Source organism: Plodia interpunctella, chromosome 3, assembly GCF_027563975.2.
Source record: "Plodia interpunctella isolate USDA-ARS_2022_Savannah chromosome 3, ilPloInte3.2, whole genome shotgun sequence".
Lineage (NCBI taxonomy): Eukaryota > Metazoa > Arthropoda > Insecta > Lepidoptera > Pyralidae > Plodia > Plodia interpunctella.
The window spans coordinates 4761050-4784823 of NC_071296.1; the positions used below are offsets into that span (position 1 = coordinate 4761050).

A 23774-nucleotide genomic window follows, 5' to 3' on the forward strand; every position below is an offset into this window, starting at 1 on the left:
ACAGACACCGTTCAGGCCAAGATAACCTATTGTCATTGGTCGCAATACTTTGCTGGGAAATGACGTGGGAGTCATGTGTGTACCTTTTTAGAGTTCCTTGTTTTGTGTTAATTTCCATTCTTTTAATTAGAAACATTTTTAAAACAACAATAATGAGACCCCTTCTGATGGTAGAGATAACTGTTTGTACCCAAATGACCTATACTTCTACAAGTAACGAGCTGGGAATCATATCATCCTAATAGCGTTTTAATGATGCTTAAGTTAACCATTACATCATAGTTATTTTTTCTTCTATTACCTTAGATACTGCATAGATCTTGATCATTTATTATCAGTATTATTCTTGGAAATTGACGACTTTCTACCCTGGGAACTGGGTTGGTATCTAGATCTGTGTCAGTTATTAAGTTACCAGCACTAGGGAAACCAAAAGGCATACGAGAATTTGTTATAGTTTACAATATTTTTTTTTTCAGTTAATCCATTCATGATCTCATTTATATAAGTTTTCTATAAAAAGCACTTTTCTACTTTTTAGTGGAATCAATAGTTACTTTCTGTTTAAAGTCAATTTTAAATCGTGGTACGTGCTTTTTAATCGTGGTATATTACACGAAGTGGTTAGTCAGTCAAGTAACATGGACATTGCGTGCACCGTGCAGTCATGCAACGCTGGATATGCAATGAGGATCAGCGTGTTGTACTTATAAATTTAAAATTGTAATCACAATGCAAGGTTTCGCGGAAGACAGACCTGCTGATGGGAATCAACTTTATGTAAGATTTGAAACAGTTACTAAGTCCTTGATCCTATAACCTGTTTTAGGACATAGAATGATCTGTCCAGGACCAAGTTGGGTACTAGTAACAATTTAATAGGTATTCATCTCATTCATTCAAGTTTTAATACGCCAGAAAATATCAGCCAGACGATAATGATGATCCCATCACCATAGAATTTAAAGCTAAAGCATAAGAAACGATAACTCTAGTGATAATTTGGTAAGTAGTCTTCAGTAATTCGTCAGATTTTGTGTTGCTACAAGAGAAATCTATAGTAAGACAAAATATATAGTAGTTATCTTATCACTCACAAATAGACACAAATAGTAGAGATATCCTTGAAATCAACATTAATTATTCACTCTTAAGTCACTAGCCACCTGTGCAATTTCAGTGTCGATGTTACTAAATGAAATGATACGCAATTGGTAGGGAGTTTGAAGAACCCTGTAGAAATCACTATAAAATAAAGCACTTTGAGATACACTGCACATTGAAAGAAATGCTTAATTTCCGTAACAAGTGATTAGAAATGACTTTTGCACAAAATTGTAATGGATGTAAACAAAGTGGAGGCTGCGCGGCGAGCGACTGGTTTGACTTTCTGCGCGTGCGCCGGCGAGCAGCGCCTGGCTGGCTGAAGCGGGGGGAGGTCGAACACCAGGTCACCGCCCCCCTCTCTCCGCTAGTCATTGAGGTACTTGGTATACCATGTAAACAATCGTTCCACCTGTGCTACCACTAATATGCTAAACGCTTCAGTAGATAGCTCTATTTTTTACATCAGATTCTTAATTTCGAGTTGCTCCTTAAATACATATAGGATATATTATACATTTACTTTGAATACAAACAATTTACTTCAAAAATTAAAAAGCAACATCCTTAATTTTATTTATCACCCAACTGGAAAAGTAAAAAGTCCAGAAATCCGTCTTTGATGATGACCAATTATTCTCAAAGGAAGCCATGGTACGGGGTGAACAGGGGACGGCCAGCGGGTCAGTGGAAACGGTGGCGGAGCGTGACGGCGCGCGCGCAATCATTGGAACATTGAGTCGACGTGGGGTGCCAGGCTAGTCCACCACCACTTGACTTGTTGTCTTCATACAAGGTCAATTTCTTACCAAATTTGTTTAAAAATCGTACATATTTATCTAATAAAATGTAATCTCCATAAGAAATATCGGTTCAACTACTTATTCCATTCTTTCATTAATTATTGAGTCCATTGAGACCGCTTATCATCAACAAGAACAAAATTTTCTATTTACGACATCGCATTTATCTTTTCTGTATACATATTAGGTAGCTATATTCCAGAATTAACATTAACAAAGATTGAAATAATAACATAAACATTGTGCCACTAGCGCCATCTATCAAACGAGGTCGTCAATCTCACATAAACGCTATTGATTCAGCACGTACTACATCAGAAGCAAGTGCTGCAAATGCAATAAATCTGCTTAATATAATGTCATTAACTTCATAAAACATATTTATGCCGGTAATAAAATAATATTCTGCAATTCTGTAATCACAGATATTGCTTATTATTATTACTGTGGTAGACATAGAAACAATTTCTTAAAAAACTTGTTTACCATCATCGACAATAACCTTTCCCACATCTATTCCTAGATGTCACTAGTATATAGGTAATAAGGCTACCGAGGGTGTAGGTTGCATGGATGGCGCAGGTAAAGTCATACCCCCGCCTCCACACCTGTGCACCTGTTCATCCTTATCGTAATTAACGTCTTTTTCCTATGCCGTCTTGCCGTCGAACGTCTTTCTTCTTCCGTTATGAGATATGAAACGCCATCTAAGTATTTTGTATTAATTCGTTATCCGTTGATGGTGTCATTTTATTTAGCTAGTAGTAGTAGGTAGTATGCACAGATGTACTGCAGCTAGGTATTAAAAATACCTTTACTTTATATAATGGGAAATCGGGGGATATTGTAAACAACACAAACATGAAAATGTTTGTGCAGAAATTGTAATTCAATTAATAATATAGGTGTACTATCGCAAGAAGCCATAAGATTTCAGTGGAGTGAAGTCAGTGCTCGCTACTAGAACTTGTTGCTAAGCTCTTTACCGGATTATTTACTATGCTGTAGGTTAAGTATTTTTTACAATGTAAATAACTAACTTGTTTAACTAAAATGGCATAGAACTTGTAGCTTTCGCTTCACCAGTGTATGTAACTGGCGACTTCCATAAATTGAATCAGATCAACTCTCAAAATCTAATCAATTCCCTTCGTTGCAAAAGTTTGTGACCCTATACAGGACCACGGACCGATAGGATAATTTGTCGCAACGCATGCAGCGATCTACATTCTTGACACGCAGGGTCGCCTTCATAATTCTGCAACATCTCACTATTCTACCTTTATCAGTCATTTCCATTTATATTACTACAATATAACTCATTCAATCTACCAGTTATATTATTTCAGCGATAAAATTCAACAACATCAACAATAATAGTACAATCTCAAAAGCTTTTTTTTAAGCTGAATAAGTAATCCATGAGAATGCCAACGCCACTTATAATATAAAATTTATTCCATACCCAAACTAATGTTTACAAAAATATAATGTTTATTATTATAATTATAGGCAGTCAAGTCTTGTTCTCACCAGAAAAGAGCAATTACCTCGATAGAAACAAATTTTCCTAGCTCCTCCACTCGGCAACAATAGAGATATTTATGAAATGCAGTGTAATGTTCAGTTTCTACATTGCTTTCTCGTGATAACATTGTGATCGATGATAAAGCAAAAACTAAGTACTTAAATGCTAATAGGATTCAATCACAAATTAAATTACAATCATGAGACTATGACTACAATGAAAGAAGACAGGAACAAGTGGTTGGTATAAAAACATGATGTTGTAATTAAGAGCATTTATCAAAATCACAATTTCCAATTTGTATATTCCAGAGAATTTAGTATTCATCATCACGCTCGAGAGGAATAGAGGAATAAATCGATATCAATCAATCCTTATTCTTCATGAATTTGCAAGTCCAGACGAAAGAGTCGAGACGAAATTTAAGAAGTGTCTTGTTGAAAAGATAAAGAAAATCTAATTATATAGAGTACAATGTTACAAAGGTATAACTCCTCCTGAACAAATACATACCGATAATTTGGACCGAGATAAAGTTAAATGAAGATGAAGTCGGCTTAAACGAGATCTTCAGTACCTGTCCTCGCATGTTCGCCAGTCTATTCAAATCTCACATATACTACGAAACGAAGAAAATATTTCAACAATAATCGAAGCGAAACCTGTCCGCAATGTCGAGCAATAAAAAATATCGAATAAAAATATCGTAGTGTGTTGAATTGTGACTCAACTTTCTTCTTTATTCCTGTGGTTTCTTTGATTTGACATTTGGATTTTCATAATATAAGTATGATGAGGGTCATATTTAGTTTCATTTTCAGAAAGACGATCTGTAATTAAACAATTAAATTCACTGAGGATTATGATTTTTACTTTTGAATTTATTAAATGCTTTCTATTTATGCCTGTTATGAGTATAACGGGTTAGATTCATACAACCCAAGACTGATCTTGATGGCGGATAAAAATCTGTCTTGGTCATAGATTGTATCACCTTTGGACCATAAGTCATAGTTTAAAGTAGACTTTTCGTCAATTCAATTTATTTACACTCGCCCAAAAGTCATAATTTCAAATGAAGCGCAAGGGAGCACTTTCGATGGCAGTCCAGCGGAAACAGGTCTCCGGCCGGAAAGTGTGTAACTTTAATTGTATCATTTAGTCCGATCGACGGTACTTTACATGAGTAACCGTGCCGTGGGGGACGCAGTCGAGGGTAACGCTGGGAGAAAACGAGAGTTAGTTGGATTCCCATGCCGGAGCGACTACTCTACACGTCATTATATTGTAGTTGTTGAGGGCAAAGAACCAACCAATTATTTGATTATGGCTCTATGGAAATCACTATAAAGATCTATCTCGTTATTATCATAGCTTCGCTTTGGTGCAAAAAAAATTACACTAAATACAATAATAAATGGCAAATAACAGAATCTCGCATTAAGAAAAATAATACTTGTATACTATAATACTAATAATACTTGTGTACGCAAAAATGTTTGCGATTCTTAGATATCAGATAACATTTTATCGGTCGAGTTGAAATGAACTAGGTTGCATTTTGCTTTACGATATCGAAAGTAAATAAAGTGAAATCGCTGCTCATGCAATCGTACACATTAAATGAAAATAACGTTAAAATGATTCAGCATAGTCTCATCTCGTTTGCGTCTATTGCAGAGATACTTTGCAAATTCGAAGTGTAGGTACTGCCGCATTGTTTTTTTATTGAAATGACATTTCAAATAACAAATAATTGCTTTATACAGTAATTATTGAAAAAGTCAATCTAAAACACAAAACACAAGTGAAAATCAGAATAACTGAATAAGGAAACAGTGATAAAATTGAAATTTGAGCAACGATAAGGAAGGAGGTCCGTGATGTGCTGGACAAGATAAATGATGTGTCAAGAGTAATTATGAGAGATTGTTTCCACACAAACACAGTGAATGGCACCTGATCAGATCAGAAGTTCACAAGTTCATACAAACCTTGAGAACGATTAAGAGTGAACGAACGGTTCTTGTGCATCAAAGGTAGATGTTGCACTACAACAACTAGCAATGTATGTTACATTTACGTAAAGATATTATTAGCTCATTACTAATTGTAGATCGTTTACTTTCTTCTTCATAGTACGTTCGTCGTACAATTTTGTTATTTATCACAAATTCATAATATCTTATACCTACAAAAATCACAAATATTTCAATGGTATACATTAAACGTATCACTTCTGCAGATACTAGGTTTCCAGACCTGGTAAAAACTATCACAGAATAATGGAATAAACAGGTGTTCTACTGCCCTACAAAACATAACTAATTGTATGAGGTGTTTGGAATGGCCAGCAATGCAGGCTGTAACAATAGATACACTGGCACTGATCCTACGTACGGACTTGTGCGTTTCCACAATGTTTTATTGTTTTTGTCTCCGTAACTGGACCATTCCAACTACAATGAACGTTGTTTTGAATTTTAATACTTTACACATTTGGACGTGTTTTGCAAGCTGCCGATGACTTTATGACAACAAAATTTCTGATGAAAAACGAAGCCTCCAATTTGGCTTCAACACATTTAAATGTACGTATTCTGATTTCTCTTAGAAGTATAGATCAGTTTTATTGTCAACAAACTCGTATCCTATTAGCTAAAGTACTGAGCATCTACCGGCTTTACTGCTTATGCCTTTTTCTTTTGTAGTAAATTTTCATGCAGAATTAAACAATGAAGAAGAAGAAGGCAACCTTGTGAAATTATTATAAGAAGTACTTGAAGTAAGGCTTGTCTACGCGCACGTTTGATCTACAGGTATTTGCACGCTCCCCGCTCCGCCCACGCGCGGTGTGAATAAACATTTTAGCAAAAAGCAGCTCATAGAGAATTACCAGAAAGATTAACGATAGTATTTGCAGAATCTTGTGTTACATTCAAGTACAGTTAGAAAAGCAATAAAGTAGTATTATCTGCATAGTCATTTGAAAATAATGACACAAAACGTCGGCCTGGCCATTGCGGTAAGCAAGTGAGCGAAATATTAGGTACGTCAAATAAATTATTCTTCTGAAAGTTAATGATATCATATAAGGTTTATGAGATAAGTACTTTGGTTTAGATACCTAAATTCTATCTAGGTAAGTACAGATAATTTATTTTGTGTTGACAATGTCTGCGAATGAAATATAAATGTCAGTCAATCAAAACATATTATAGCCATAAAAGGCTTTTAAAATGAAAGGAATCGCCTGCAATAACTAAAAACTGTCTATCTTGAATGACACATCATCATCACCCCGGGTTCGATCCCCGGTCGGGTCATGATAGAAAATGATATTTTTCTGTTTGGTCTTGGTTGTTTATCTAATTATGTATTTGTTATAAAATATAGTACAATTGAGTTAGTATCCCATAACACAAGTCTCAAACTTCCTTTGGGGCATGCTCAATCTGTGTGATTTGCCCTAAAATATTTATTCATTATCCCTAAATTATTTATCATCGCAAAAGAAATTATACAATAATAACACTTTATAGGTATGACAGGAAATCAAAATGCGTATCATCCATTAGGGTCCGCCATGGAAGTCAAGGGCTAATGTACATGCACAATGGCTTAAAAATAGAGGAGCAGCCAGGTAACATTCCACCGCACAAGGGGCGGTTGTAATTACTTGAATAAAAAACGCGGGTGAAAGACACACAACAGACTGCCGACCAGTTTCGAGTGTCCATTGAACTATGCGCACTCAGTCTACGTCGGATATCGATGTATCATGAATATCATCATCATTTAATTTGTTTTATTTTTATTTTTATTTTGTAACCAGATGTCAGCGAAAAGGTTGATTTACATTTCTTTAAACAGTACCTACCTAACTAAATTGATAAAATAATATAATACTACTTTTATGAAACTGCAAAATTCGATGCGAGGTTGAGACCTAGTGATAAGATGAAGTTGGCAATTCGATTTTTGAAATTATTGAATATTTTTGACTACATTACTTATTATTATTGTTTTATATTGTAAATAAATAACCGCATCTGTACTTAATGCATTTAACCTTGACGGGTCACGCACTTGACCAAATATCGTGTAGGCCTACGCGATCTATCCGACAAATCGTGACGGGATATCGTGATGAGAAATATCGTGGGTAAGGATCCTAATGACTAGTATTTTAATCAAATTATCCGTCTTCCAATGTTCCAATAGATTTGGGTAAGGACAAAAAGTCCAATTTTAGTTCCAATCTTACAACATTTCTAGATCCAGAAACAGGGTTTGATGGAGTTTCCCGTCGCTCTGTTAATGTATTTTGAACTTATTTATAAGTGAGAGGTAAGAGGAAATAACGATATTTATTTAGCGTATTATTTCGTTACGCGGCACCCACAAACTTGGTTAAACAAACAGACCTAACGTGCTTAAATGGCCTTGAAAACGCAACTTACAATTCTTACAAAACTGTGTTTTTGTACTATATTTAGGAAATTCAACTTCAACAATGAACTCGTGTTCACATTTCTGGTTATATTGCGCATTGTTGGGGCTTCTTTGATAGACTGCTATCATTTTCCACGGTTATAACGTAGTTTGCTAAATAATTCATGTTCCTTGATGTACGCTGATATAGGAGCAGTGGTGTTGGCAGCATATTATTGTGATCAACTTGATAACTACTTACTAAGTAGGAAGCTCTCTGATTTCTCCGCAAAGTTAACAATCTGTCGCGGAGAAATCGACTTAATCCTATTCGATACCATAAATCATTATAAATCCATTACTGTCTACAATATAGACCCTGTTTAAATTAAAACATAAAAAAACAATGATGGCTATTTAACTGATAAATATAATGGTTCTTTTGCCGAGTACGATTTCGTCATCCTTTTAAAAAGTCTAAAGTCTAAGTCGTTAATTTCAGTTGATTCTATGAGAAATAAATTAAAAATAATTGATCCAATCAACTTATTGAACTCCTACAGTATCAAGAAGATATCAATTGAATAAAACAATATCAAATCTTGTAATAAGTTTTTTTTAATTTGAGATAGGTATACCTCAAGGTTCTCTTTCGAACAGCCAGTGTCACGGCACTGTTGGACTTGCTATTCCTAAAATAAAAATAAACAATGATAGATATAAAATGTAATGTGCATGTGCCTCATGATGAATTGTTGGATGTAGTATACATATATCGCGGCTCTTAGCATCTGTTATATTGGTATTGTATGTTATGTATTATTTACCTACTGCATATCTGACGCAATTCACACGATTACAACATCAATAAGCAGTTAATATGTAGTAAATATAAACTGTGTTATGTTTATGTGCGATAAAAAATATATGTTTATATTTGCAAAGCAACGTTATATTGCTTATTTTTTATATATTATTAGGGTTTAGTTTTCGATTAATCACTAACTTTGATAACAAATTTATGAATTTCACTGTCTAAACATACTTCAAACCATTATTAATTTATTTATAAATGTTTACTTCAGCTAAGTGCACTTAATTGGACATAACGACGGATATGAGGACATTGAGTAGGTGCGTAATGTTACTTGTACTAAACTAAGCATATCAAAGAACCAATCTGAGTCATGTTCGCACAATGTGGCTTAACGTAGGAACGAGTAGGCATTAGACCACCTACCTACTGAACATAGCATGATCAATAGACAGTATTCAACACCGGCATAATAATGATGCCTACTGAACGATTGTATTACATAAGTACCTAAGTATATAATCTCGAAGTGGCTATATTGTCAATATTCCTCATAGTTTAGGATCGCTATCATGTGGAATGTAACATGTTACAGACTTAGATTTCTAGACAGACACAAAGACTTCCTGATAAATTGCTTGAATAAATAGATCGACTGTCATTCACGATCCAAATAAAACATTCATGATCATATCTCATGCTATTCTGGTATGTCAATTTAACCATATTAGCAATTAATATTGCTGTGCGCCTTACTTGTATTGTACTTACCTACTATGGTTTTATGAAAAGCTTTCAGCATTGATTAATTAAATTGACTTGATTAAATTAAGTAACCTCTGCTTCATCATTATACTCGTTCAATATGATTAATCTCTTTTCATACTTATATTTTTTAAACAAAAATAATATTGTTTAGTAAAGAACATCTACATATTATGCTTAAAGTTAAACTTTATTCTAACCACAAGGATAAGAAGTTTGTCATTCAAGGCAAATACGTAATTTTATAATGAGACTTTAATATTTACAATGCATAAAGAGTCCGCGAAGACTCAGATGTATAAAAATATGATGTTGGTGAGTCAGCGACACGTGCAAGCCTCACAGTAGACGTCGGACGTTTCACGTCTAATTGCACTGTAAGTAGGTAATTTTAGCAGCGTGCAAATTTGAACATTTTTTACATGATATTTGACTCTCCTCTGTATTTCTCTAGCGTTGCATGTTTATCCCGAGTGCCCAAACACTGTTCAGCAGGCCCTGTTGGCAGCTTCTGATGAGCCATAGATGTGGCTCGATTTTGACACGTCAACAATTATTCTTATAGGATGCAAGTTGAAATACAATTTTAAAGTAACAAGTGCCAGGTAGTAATAAATTAGAACTGTTTTAATTAGTTGTAATTGAAGCGGAATTTGAAGAAAAAGAAATCGCCGGTAGTTTGTACATATCCTTTCGTTTAATGTGTATTTGTTATTTGACTGAAAACGAGTGAGCCTTTCTTGAATAATCATCAAAGTATTGATTGAAAGCGTGCACTGCAATGACTCTCATACACGCAACAGATAATTGTGCCCACAGTAAACCAATCTGTGTTTATTGCCAGTGGGCTAGTTAATTACTGCGCTGGAATACTGGACACAGCGGTCAGTAATGGCCACATCCGGTCTATAGCCACACAGACTCATTTTGGATACTTGATTTCGTTATTTACTGTGCTGTTCAGTAGTAATATCTGTGAGTAAAGCTATTTTCTATATAAGCTATAATGATTTCAAAAGAACATAAGTCTAGAAAAACTAAGTAAGTAAAGAATATTCTTTGATTTGTCTTTAGTTTTCTATTAAAACCAAAAAATTATAAAATACTAGTTACTTGTTTAGTAAAATATGTTAATGTTAATGTAAGTTTGCAGTTGGGAGTACCTAATTGAGCTACAGAAGGTACTGCGCGAAGTGAGTGACCTACTTACCCAATTAAGGCACTGATAAGATTATGGTAAACTCGTCGAATTATTACGCATTGACCTTTGTCTTATCGTTCATGAGTCAAGTGTCTTCTTTTGCTACACAAGATAATAAATCGAACACATTATCTAAAATAGCACTAGTCTAAAATCTTACTCGCACAGTTTGGCTTACTGGGAGCTTACTTGTGATCCAGTTCAGGACCTAAACCGATTTACATCGCAAATTCGTACCATCAAGTTAATTTTTAATACTATACTTAATGCGATTTATTTCGTAAATTCAACTGCGCTACTTTTGAATCGTTGCGTTAAAGTTAATGGTAGGCCTGCTGGTCACATATTATTTGAATGGAGTCATATGCAGATTAGTGATTCGAAATTACATATATTACAACTCCTATAAAAATATATGAAAGAAATGGCAGCCCACACTAACACTAACATATATCTTTTTGTCACACATCTGATGTAGACCATTAACATTACTCTGGATTTCTATAATATATTCAAATCTGGATACATTTAAATAGATCTCTGTCTCTGATGTTGCCAACATGTGCAACACATCAAACTGAAAAAAAACATAAAGTTCTATCAGAGGCTGGCTATCCACTTGACAGGAAGCCGACATATGGCGCCATGGGAAGCCGTCTTTGTTGTTTTTTCCACGAATGGTAACGGTCATAATAAAATCAAATTTTATGCCAAGATGCATGTTGCATATTGGGAAGTAATTTAGGAATGCTTGAAACGATGAGGTTTTACGATGTCCTGCCTTTACGACTCTAATTTTGCTTTTACATGCGAGTTTCGGGCCGAAATTAAGACCTCGATTAAGTAAGTGATAAGAAAAAAAAAATTAATTACTGTGGATACTCTAAATCCCATAACACCCACAATTTCCTCATGCTTGTTTGTCATACAATTTAGTTTACCCTAAAGACAAGCTGCGCATTTACGAAGTATGACTTCATATCAATTACAGTGATTCATAGTTCAAGCCTATAGAATAACACGGCTAAAATCTTTGCTGGTTTGTTAGTAACAGCAGCGTCGGTAAGAGCTAGGTCACTCGGAAGAATGTCTCGTCATTTTTTCCGAGAACCGGTCTTCGGGCGATCCACGCCATACACCACGAGTCGAGTACAATAGGTGTTTCGAGTTTGAAGGCTCTCGGGCCCCGCATACCTGGCACAGACCCGGGCCCAAAACAACGGCTCCATTGTTTGGGTTATCCAGTATTTCCACAGTTTTGACTGTTTTAAGGAGTTGAAAATTTATTGTCGTCTGGAACATAATACGTGACAGGACAAAAGAACAAAAACTTTCTGAGGTTGTTTTGTTTTTAGTGAATTTGATATTATCACATACTTAAGTTTAGTTTCACCAGTAGACCGGCAAACAAGATTTTACCGCCTGTTAATTTCGCGATCTTTCCGTTGCGGTTGTGAAACAGCAACAGCCAATCATGCAGAAATGCACGTTTATTACAACAAATTATATTATCAATCTACTTTTAGTATCTTTTAAAATATAGAAATCTTACCATTTCATAGTAAAACGATCAAATTGCAATAAAATCTTGATGGCACAATGTAAGGATAGCTTGGGAACATTAGGCCCGTGGGGTTCAATAAAACTTGAACATATATAACATAGCATTCCATGTCAAAGATGCCTGCATGTTGATGTCTTCACAAGTGTGGTATGCGAGATATTTCACGCCACAGATTGTTGTAAACAATTAGCAATGAATGCACCGTGGTTCGACGTGCAAGGTCGGCTGCTTCCTACGAGGTAAGACGTAGGTCACAGATGCTGGCAGGTGAACGTCTATTACTAATAAACTTACATAAGACAGTGAAAATGAGTTAATTTTACACGGTCATACCACACTATAAAATCATATCACTGCTGATACAAGAATACAACTTCTGCTGATACAAGAATACAAATTCTTGCAAGTAAATTTCGAAGTAGTAAAACGTATACAATTTATCACTCTACATAGTCTTTTTGGAAGTCTTGAGAAAAATAAGTATTAACTTATTTTTAAATAACCACTTGCACCTGCAGCAGATAAAACTTGATTTTCTATGGGAACTAAAAGAGGAGGTGTGTTTACAAAGCAAGTATGTAGGTAGGAAGAAGGTGTATATAATCTTAGATGCACTAGTCAGTATTCAGTCGATTAAGGATAAAATAGAAAATTTTATCCTTACCCTGACGTACCTAATTGCGTAGGTACACGAAGTACCTATACAGAGAGAACACAAGCTGTTTATCGATTAATAATATTCAAGCCTTTGAAGATCAATAACTTACATCATCTAAGTTATGCACTGCATTTCGCAATTCGCTGTAACCTTCGAAAAATGCTTAGTAGAGTCTAGCCAACCCAATATAAAACTGAGATTTATTTAGTTTTAACTAAGTAGGTGGTGCCACTTTCGAGTGACTATCGACAGTTTGACAACAGCTAAAAATTTTTAAGGTTATCTGTAGATGATGAATCTAACGCTTTTTAGGCAAAACTATTATGGGCATATTATTATGGCCAAGAGCCAAAGATCTCTTTCTTATTATTCTCCAACACCAATGAATGAAAAATGCTGCTGCAGCCTGTATTACATTTATTGATTTCATGTCCTTATTAACATTTCAATTTTTGTGCATCTTTCAAGTAAGTTCAAAAAGATAAAGTGGTGTGTAATTTGCTAATGTACCTAACAAACTACTCCACAATCTTGAGTTTGCCCTACTTGGAATGCAATCTTGCAATTCGTGCAGCTGACCCGATTATCGTTTATGTATAAACATTCAATAAATTTATAGACATTTCTGATAGATTTACGATAGCAAATGTATTACATAGTAACACATACCTTAACATTTGCTAAAGATCGACAAATGTCTACGAAAAGTATTACGAAATCTGTTCTGCTGCACACAAATCTAGTTTGACTGCATCACTGTCACAGCTAAGCTCAGCTGAATGTGGCACTGCTGGCCGGTCAGTACATATACCTATGTCGCGAAAGTAGTTCTTGCTCCGTCAACATCGTGAATTCCATAGCTAAATGGTCATTAGCGCAAAAACCGAAGGTGGTCACGTTACAAAACCTCCATCTTAACCATTGCTGATGGTGAGTAGAATACAACTAACGACCATTTAAGTGAGAAGGCGTAGTCGTGCTACATTTGAAATATGTACGTACAAGTTCAACTTTCATTAGGGAAACAAAAAATCGAATAGTACCGATATAGTTACACCATTCCATCTTATAATAATACCTACTCTTTTATCCGTATTCTGAGTTTTCATGAATTCGTGTATTTAAAATTACTCGAAATATGAAAAAAAAAATCATAAAAGTTAATAATAATTACCTACCTTCAACATCCAACAATGTGATGGAATTGAAAAACCGATCAATTTAGAACTACCCTCAATTCAAAATTTCAGTTACACATCCATGTATTCCCTTTCGTTAGCCACCCACTCGTATCAAACATAAACAAGGGCCAGTGACCAATGAAAAAGCTCGGAAACGGCGCGAAAATTTAATTGGTCTAGAAGAACCCACCTGTCCAGTCGCTTTCTTATAGCGTAGTGTAGCCTCGCGCACCAGCTCCCTGACCAGCAGGTCGCCGGCGCCGCACGGCACCAACACCCGGACCGCGCCGAAACACACCGTCACCTTCATGTCACTCCACTATGATTCACCACACTGTGATAACAAACACCTCACCACTCACAAGCCCAATCCATGAGCTAACATATTAGTTTGTTCACAAACTAATAGGAGCACAAAACTATCTGATGCACATGGCAAAGGTAACCCTGCGTCGAAGCAGCTCACGAACCACTGGTGAAACAAAAAGGACAAAACCACTGGTGCGTCCGTGTATTTTCATAGCGTAGATGTAACGTCCGGTAGCGCACTGAATTCACTTTTACAAGTTTTGTAATTCACAGTCAAAATTCACAATGAGTATTCAACATTGAGCACATTTCGATAAGATTACGCGAAATACGGGTATAAAATGCGCGCTCTCAGCGACAGCAACGGTCGTGACAAGAAACATGAATAAGAATTTGAAGTTGTTTGTAGCGTTGCGGAGAGGGGCCTGCGGGGGCACGGGGGCGAAGCCCGACCGGTTCCCGGCGGCGGCCAATGAGCGCCCGCGTTAGACAGAGCAGCTGTGCCCTGTGGTGCTGGCTGGCGCGCCGCGTCGTACCTGACGATTGCTGGCAATCTACTCGTAGTACATTTCACGCGGCTAAAAAAACTATTTCACGTTATACATATATTGAATAAAACTGTGGATGACTACACTCTCAGTGACTTAGATGCTATGTAGAATCATGATAAATCCATATCAACATTGTAACAGTCCAAAAGTAAGAACTAAGTTAAAACTTAATTACTCATGCGAGCGTTGGTATTTCGACTCGATTCATGAGTCACACACGCGTATTCATAACAAAACGAAGTTATAATTTAATAACGTGTTTTTGTTGAAGCCGTTTCCATCAGAGCAATGGGGTATTTATTATCCTTATGTTACCTAATTTATGAGGCCTGAATATCATAAGTTCTATGAACCAAAAATGTCTTAAGGAAACTATCATGCTGTAGGCTGTTCAATCAATATTACCATGCCAACCAGGACTGCAGATAACATGCAGTAGAAAAATACATTGGTGTTGATGATAAACTTATCCGTAATGTTGGTTTGAAGTAATAGGATCACAATCACAATTATTTTTTGCTTCTTAGTTTTAGCTACCTCCCTGTCCCTTCGACCTAAATAATGAAATAACTATGTAAAGCTATATTATACTGTTGTAAACTTTTTTTTTCTCTTAGAAGGTAATATTCAGTTTTATGTATTACATATTTATGTATCCACCACGCAAAAAAAACTTAAACGGTTAAAAAGCACGTGGTACAAAATTATGACATCCTTTAGGCTCAAATGGCCAGATTCAAGGTGAAGGGCATTAGTATGCGGAAGACAGCACGCCAACTGACGATACCCGACCCGCACGACTATATTTTGTAGCCATACAGCGAGAGAATTTATATAGACGACATAGGCATAAAACTTTAGAATATTCACGGTGCGCAAGTTCTTCGAAATCCAAGTCGAGAATATAAATGTCCATAAACATAAAGTAAACCCGCCGATAAAATACAAATTTTATAAAAGTCTGATGATTTTAAACAAACTTAGTCAATTTTAGGTTCAAAGTCAACGTCAAAGTTGACAGGTACAACTTAATCTTTTACAAACACCGCTTTAAATGCAAGATTTAATTCACAAAAATAAAAACAAATGCATTTCATGTAAATCACTTTTAATTTGTAAGTAATATTGCTTAATCGAATTGAAATAAATAAAAGTACACAATACACATTACTACACAAGGCAATCAAGTACCTATAAACACAATGCTATTAAATAATATAATTCGGTGTAATTACTTTTTCACGATAAACAGATAGTTTAATTGTTATTTTAAGTATTAAGTGGTTTTGGTCTACATATTTATTAGAGGTATAGGTACTTAATATGAAGAAGCACAACAGTTCAGCGTGTGTATTGAATTGTATAGTATAGGTACTACATATTACAATGATTTTAAAAGTGACTGTACCTTACATTGAGTTACAACAATTATATTTTAGACTCCATTACGAGTATGAATATTAAAAATTGTAGATGATTTTTTGTGATGTTATTCTACTCGTCTACATTGGATAATCTAAACACCGGATCTATTTATTTATTTTGCAAATGTTCAGTTTTAATTCAATAGTAACCAGAGATAATCAAATTTCATAACATAATCATAAAACAATTACGATAATGATACAAGCATTTACATAAAATATTTTGGCACTATGTGTAAAACATCAACAAGAAAACGTTGAGTCGAACTTTAGTGAATAAAATTAGCAAACAAGAGGATTCCTTCTAAAAATAATGATATCTCTCCATAGCATGATACACTTTTTACTATAAAGTGGAATAGCACTTGACAGATGATCAACAATATTTACAAAGATTAACAATTGTCTAAATCTCACTGGAGCATGCAGTCGCCCCCGATATATACAAGTCGGGTCAATAAAATAAGCCCACGTCATAAAAACAAAGCATTACCTTTGATGGGTTTCAAAAACAAGAGGCGTGTAATTTTTAAGTACTACAATAATTACATAGATGTAAGTATTAAGACAAATTAAATTTACAAAATTTTACACTACTTTGTAAATAATAGGTAACTAATTAGGGAGAGCCGGGTTCGAAATAAATCGCTGAGTAATGTTCCAATGCCGATAAATTACTTACACCAATAATCAGGGAGAATATATAAATCAGATAATGACAACTACTAAATAAGTACCTAGAAATGACACGAAAGAAAACAAGCAGCAACAATCAATTAAAGTATAAAATACCTATATCAATAAACCACAAGCGGGATTTATAAATTTAAAAAAATAATAATTAAGTACTTACACGCCTAACAACATATGTAAGGCTACTTACCAAGTGTCTCAAAGGAGAAATTGTACAATTTTTACATGTTGCAATAAAAGTATTTAATTTAAATTGACATGGATCATATGTTGCAGATCACTTGGATTCTAGAAAATAGAAATAGTTTTTCTTGTATGTAGATTGTACTTTACTCATTAATAAATAGGAATATCTAAATAAAAATGAATATATTTCCTTGTATAATAACATATAATTATACAATTGATGATGGCACCATGTTTTAATTATATGATGTTTGCACGTGTAGAAAAGAAAAATCGGTCTTTTGTTTTTTGGGTGACTAGATAATGTATATTATTCAACATAGAATAATCAACTGAATGCTTGAAAAACTAAATAAATAGCAACGATATTTCGATTTCTAATAAAGCAATAGATCGATTTATATATTTCAGTATCATTGCCCAGACGCAATACCGAGGGGAACTAAGTTACTTGCGTGTTTTTCTTCTAAATAAATAGATAGGTATATTTTTCAAGAAATAATCTCTAAAAGATAGTCTTCCTGTCTATGGTAACAATGTTTACTCTAAAGATAAATTGAAATGCAAAAGTATTATAATTAGCTTAATAACTCCTTCGTTAAAGGTCTTGCTTGCGTGCACATCGAGCGCAAGACAACTGTACATCGCGGGAACCAGCCCCTTATTCTAAAATTAGATGTCTACAGATTGGTCGCTCGAATTCATACTCATTAGCATTATCTAAACACAAACCATAATATTCTAGTTCAGAGCACCTTATAATTGTAGAGATCATCACATACTAGATGACGCACGGACCATCACATGGCACCTTCGGCTGTACATGAATATCATACAGATTTATATATAGGTTACAAGGTACATATGGACAATTTACAAAATACAAATCATTAAAATAACAGGCACGTCAACAATGTAAAAATGACCGATATGAAAATATCGAGAGACTCGTTTTCTTTCACTACTGTCGGTCAATCAACCATGTACAACACAAATTACAAGAGAAATTGTTCTGAGTATTCCTTCTGTTTTCGATTAGAGAGCGAATTAAGATTTCGTCCCGTATCCGCGGGCGTGTTGGAAGTCTGTCACGAACGCAAATGAGATTGCTCAGTTATCACAAGTCACAGCGGAATCTGAAGTCACAGTAGTATCACAAAGTATCACTAGACGTCGCTTTCGGCGTCGGTGACGTGCGCGGGCTGGCCGAAGTTCCTGGTGATGGACTCGCTGACGGTGCGGATGTTGGCGAGGTAGCGGTGCGCCGGCTCGTCAGAGTCGTACACGGCGCTCAGCGACTCCAGCGACACCAGCGCCTCGGAGTCCAGCAGACGGGAGGACGCCCGGGAGGAGACGTCGTCGTCGCGGTCGAAGTAGCAGGAGTTGACGTCGCTGAGCGCCGCCTCGGCGTCGGTGAGCCCCGCCTCGTTCAGCATGGACACGTTCTCCAGCGCCGGGTCGTCCGTGGTGTAGCCCGTGCTCTCCGGCTGCCCGCCCTCCCCGTCCCCCTCACCCTCCGAACATGACGAACTCCACTCGGATTGACTCTCCCCGTAGAGGCCCATTTCTCTATGATTCGAAGTGGTCACCTAATAGATAGATATTTCATTTGTAGGTTTACTATTATTTTTAATTCTTTGACATGCTAATTTACGGTGGTAAATAAATAATACATCGATGTATATTATTATTTATTTACTACCCAAAAAAAACATAAACATTTACCCGGTTATGAAGTCTCTCCTGGATTTCATTTTCATGCTTCTCCTTCGAGGTTATCGCTTCCGCCTTTCGTTCGCTCGTTGAACTAAAACAAGTAATACAATTTCAATGCACAAACTGTGAATTTCTCAGGGCATAAGTAAATTTATGAAGTGTTATGAGATCAGATTTACGTCTCCATAGATAGACAAATGCAATTCGTTTACAATACAATGTTTATATACAATATCAAAATAAGTAAAAATACACATAATTATGTAATCGTGATACAATTAGATGTTGAAATATCCTTAATCAACCCAGGTAGTGCCGGACCCCTTCCGGCTAACAAAACAAGTATTCAGCAGGCTCCACTGGGCGAGGCGGGACTTGTCACTAGATGTCGTCGCGGGTAGTCGTAAAATAGATCTCATAGATAGATAAACTTTGTACATGTAATATTTACATTAAAACAATATTTACGATTGAAAAAAAGTACAAGACGATGTGCACTTCGATGCGATAAACGTACAAGTAAAAACGATGGAAAAAAACTGGCAGATGCCTTTAGGCTACTTGAAGAAAATCCGGCACAAGTGTGCAATAACGCATTCAAAATGAAGAAGCTGACTTTAGCCACCTCGATGTATAGGGTACCTGCGGCTGCGGCCGATGTGGTTGGTCTCGGGCAGCTCGACCACGACGTCGGTGGGCAGCACGCCCGGGAAGTCGGGCGGGCCGGGCTCCGCGCGGGCCAGCTGTGCGATGGCCGCCAGCCCCACCAGGTGCAGCGGGCTGCTGTTGTTGTTGCCCATGCTGCTGCTGGAGCCCGTGCGCCCCGGCTCTAGCGACGGGTTTTGGCCCCTAACGAGTAATATTAAATAGTATACTAATTTGCTAAATTATACTAAATTTAGTAATGAGTAATTATAAATATTTTTAATCAGGAGATGTAATTATGCTCACCTTAATTCTAATTTCAATTCCTTGCGCTCCACTTTCTGTGGATTACTTTTGATAACATTCTTATCATCGAGCAGCCTCTGTATCTCTCTCTCGAAAGGCGGGACGCAAACGACGTCGGTGGGGCTGCGCTTGGGGAAGGGGTCGCGGGCGTCGTGGTTCAGGTGCTTGAGGTTGTGGGCGCGGGCGCGGCTGCCGGAGCCCGAGAACGAGCCGGCCCGCTGCCCGAGGCGCCCGACGTCTTTTTTATCAGTTTGGCAGCATCCGTCCCGCTTGACAGACGCTTGCAGCATATTGATTATACTCCTCTGCAACTTCTCCTCTTTCTGGAAGTCGAGGCTGTCGTCGAGCGATGATTTTTTGTTCATTTTATGTTTAGCGTATATTTCGTTGATATGGTTGGAGGTCGGCTTCGGCTGCCGGACGGGGGGATAGTCATAAGCGGGATTCGGGTTCCGCTGGGGCCTCACCGGGGGGATATACTGGTGTCGGGGCGGGGCCGGCGGGGAGGGGGACGCGTCGGTGGTGCGGGAGTAGCTCTCGTCGGAGGAGCTGAGGCTGGGGGAGCGCGTGAGGGAGCTGAGCTCGTCGGCGGAGGAGTGCACGCGCGGGCTGCGGGTGAGCGGCAGGCTCTCGCTGGAGCGGGGGCGGGGCAGGCGGGGGCGGCGCTTGTGGGCGGGCGCGGGCGGCGGCTCCTGCGGCCGCGGCCACGGCGCCACCAGCGCGCGCGGCGGCGGCCAGCGGCCCGCGCCGTGCGGCGGCGGCGGCGGCGGGCTCTGCTCGTCTTTCCCCTTCCTCCCTTTGCTCCCCTTGTGGTTGCCGTTGTTCTGGTGGCCGTTGATCGGCAGCAGCGGTTCCGTTTCGGCGGCTACGGACGTCTCTCTCAGAGGCGGCAGTCTGGAAGGGTTGGATGCGGCGCGTCGAGCGGAGTTCTGCAGCATGGCGAGCGGAGTGGCGACCCCGCCGTACGCCGCGGGAGGATTCGGCGTCGGTCCGTTCGAGGTCAGATTTGTAGGACCGTTAGTCGCAGGCGCTCTATCCGTTAAAAAATACGTTGTCATCTCTCCCTTCCCTTTGACCTTCACCTTGCCTCGACACACGAACTGATAAGGCATGTCCTTGAGGACCTGATATACTTCCTCTGTTACTTGCGTGTGGTTCGGTAAACCGGTGGAATCCATTCTCGACGCGACGTTGACTGTGTTCCCCCAAATGTCATATTGAGGTTTTCTTGCGCCTATGACTCCCGCCACGACTGGACCGACATTAATACCTGAACAACCAAAATACAATAGATAAGTTCATAATAAACATTTCCGAAGTATCAATCCTTACTACATTTCACGTTTTCATACTATAGTATATCATTTCGAAGAACAGTAAACTATGACTCAAAATACTCACCAACTCTCAACATAAAATTATTGTATGAGTTGTCGTTGATGTCCTTCAGCTTATCTCTCATAGCGAACACGAACTCGACGAGGGTGGCCATGTGCTTGCGCGCGCTGGCGTCGTCCGCCATCTTCTTGTCCGGGATGAGGCCCGCCGCCGCCATGTACGTCGACCCCACCGTCTTGATCTTGTCGATCGCGCTGAACCGGTCCTCGCCTAGCAGCTGGAAATCAAGTATCATTAGTTAAGTATTGCAATAAATGTAGTCAGTAAATGAAGAGAAACACGTAGTGGTAGTATATTATTAGATGAAAAATGAACTATGCATAAACGAAACCTCTGATGCTCGGAGTGTTGTTCAATTCTAATTTTCATATTTAATATACACATATTATTATTATTATTTAAAAGTAATTTTTGATGCCTTAGCATCAAAAACTACACTATTTTTTGCTAAGTCATCTTCCAAACAAACAAAAATATATAAAACTCCAGCCAACCTCATCAAAATCAGCGATGATCTCATTGAGCAGCCGCAGACACTCCATGCCCTGGTTATTCCCGTCGAGCTCCATGTAGAACTCATGGTAGTTGGTGATGGAGGCGAACACCACGCCCACTCGCTGGTACGACTGATGGTACAGCTCCTGGTAACCGCGCCTCTGTCAGCGTGCGGCAAGCGATGGCGGTGATGGTAATGATCGGTTACGGCCAAACGACAAACATGCATGTTACACGGACGTCAGTGGCAGAAAACATATATGTGTATGTTAAACATGCGCTGTTAAAGGATGGGTAAGTTAGTCAGAAAAGAGAAAGGAAAAATATCTATATTATAAAATGTAGCTTCAACCCCGTACAGAAAAAATAAGTAATATGGAAATAAAAAAATGTTCCAGTCACTCTCATTTCAACTGTATGTATCGGTTTATCATGTCATCACTGGGATCAAGCAAAATTTTACATATTGTAGTCAAAACAGTCAGTAAGAAAAGTTAAATAACAATTGTTGCAATATAATTCGTAGTAGTTGGTGATGGAGGCGAACACCACGCGCTGGTACAACTGGTGGTACAACTCTTGATACAATGCGCGATGGCAATGATGGTTTTGCCTTATAGGCGGTGATAAAGTGATGTCGCCAGTACGAAAGCATAGTGAAAGAAAGTCTCTATATGGGAAATGGTTTAGTTTATAAGCTAAGTTTTGAAAGGATTTTAGGAATGATAAACAATGGAGATTTTTGGCAGTGGAAATGGAATTTATCTTTTGGAATTTGCCTCATGGTCAATGGTCAAAACTGTAATATTTTTTTAATAAGCATTTAGAATGGGTTCCATCGATTATCAATTTTGTAAATTAGTTTGCAAACATTGATGTGCAATCACAATTACAAAAGCATGATACATAATTATAAGCAAGTTGTCGCATGATAAAATGGTATAGGTATAAAGAGATGACATAAAACCTCATGACAGAAATATATAAATATGTAGAACCATAGCCAATTAACGATTTTATGGCATGCGTGTTAATGTGTGCTTAAGAGCTGGCCCAGACTTAGATTTGAGTTGTAAAATAGACAAACACTTTCATATACAGGCCATATCATTTACCGGTTAAACAATCTAGTATGACACACAGGCCGGGTTATGTTAGTGTTTATTCTATATCACAACAAAATTCTCGACCTCTGAGCACGCCCTAAATTCATAAGCTAAGCGTGACACATTTGGACAAATGAAACCGTATTGTCTATACATAGAACACAAAATATATAATAGAACACAAAATCCTTGAAAAACATTAATTCTATAATATATCCGTTATTATATAGTATTTGCTGTTTATAATAGACTTTTATAAAGACTTTAGTAGACTTGTCAAAACGTCGTATGACAAACGCGTGCATAGATCATTACATACTTGGCTTTATTATAAAGCTCGGCTTTGCCTCGAGCGATAATCCATCTCGTATATCAATATCAACTAATTTAGGCCATTTTTGTTATTTAAACAATCAAAGTTCCCTAATTTTATTGACTGATAATAATTTTGCATTTTTATTCTTGCGAATACACAGAATACTCACCATGTTACTGTTGGACCTGAACTGCATATCCAAGAAATGAGTAGCCACGTGCGCTGGCAGCAAATTGAACAGTATCCTTCTATTAGATGCCTGAAATTATCAATAACAGATTTTAGGAAAAACACAAACGCACAGAAAATCTATTAGGCATTTAGGCGAATTGTTTTCGACGTAACCCTGAACATTCAAACGAGATGAACCACTGAGGACCCATTCGAAATTATTTTTATCATCGACAATTTTGCTTTCAATGTTTAGTACGGACGGAGTACCAACTACTTCCATGGACGTCGCAATCTGAGGAATCATATTATTTGTGCGTGTTCTCTCATTCGCTAAGTAACAACTTCTTATAGATATTGCCCGCAGCTCCAACCGTGGTAACATGTTTGACCCGGGATCAATAAC

The 23774-nt window shown here is 37.5% G+C and overlaps 2 protein-coding genes across 12 annotated transcripts in view; both read right to left on the bottom strand.

Annotated features, from left to right (window-relative positions):
• baz (bazooka) overlaps positions 1-14785 on the bottom strand; it is a 41328-nt gene extending 26543 nt beyond the window's left edge. Inside the window, exon 1 of one of the 2 annotated variants that reach the window (XM_053769070.2) lies at positions 14243-14785. In XM_053769070.2, the coding sequence (XP_053625045.1) occupies positions 14243-14362 (120 nt within the window). In that variant the 5' untranslated portion in view covers positions 14363-14785. Of the gene's footprint in view, positions 1-1097; positions 1272-14242 lie in introns of those variants that run through there. The other variant, XM_053769069.2, reaches the window with a different exon arrangement.
• Positions 14786-16003: 1218 nt separating this feature from the next.
• The window catches only part of rut (rutabaga), a 57259-nt gene continuing 49488 nt past the window's right edge, over positions 16004-23774 (bottom strand). For 8 of the 10 annotated variants that reach the window (XM_053769023.1, XM_053769022.1, XM_053769020.1 and 5 more), the window contains 7 exons: positions 23367-23456; positions 21775-21936; positions 21284-21497; positions 19883-21152; positions 19574-19780; positions 18941-19022; positions 16004-18804 (listed from right to left, as the gene is read on the bottom strand). In XM_053769023.1, coding sequence (XP_053624998.1) covers positions 18382-18804; positions 18941-19022; positions 19574-19780; positions 19883-21152; positions 21284-21497; positions 21775-21936; positions 23367-23456 — 2448 coding nt within the window. In that variant the 3' untranslated portion in view covers positions 16004-18381. The remainder of the gene's footprint in view (positions 18805-18940; positions 19023-19573; positions 19781-19882; positions 21153-21283; positions 21498-21774; positions 21937-23366; positions 23457-23774) is intronic. The other 2 variants (XM_053769017.1, XM_053769013.1) reach the window with 1 other exon arrangement.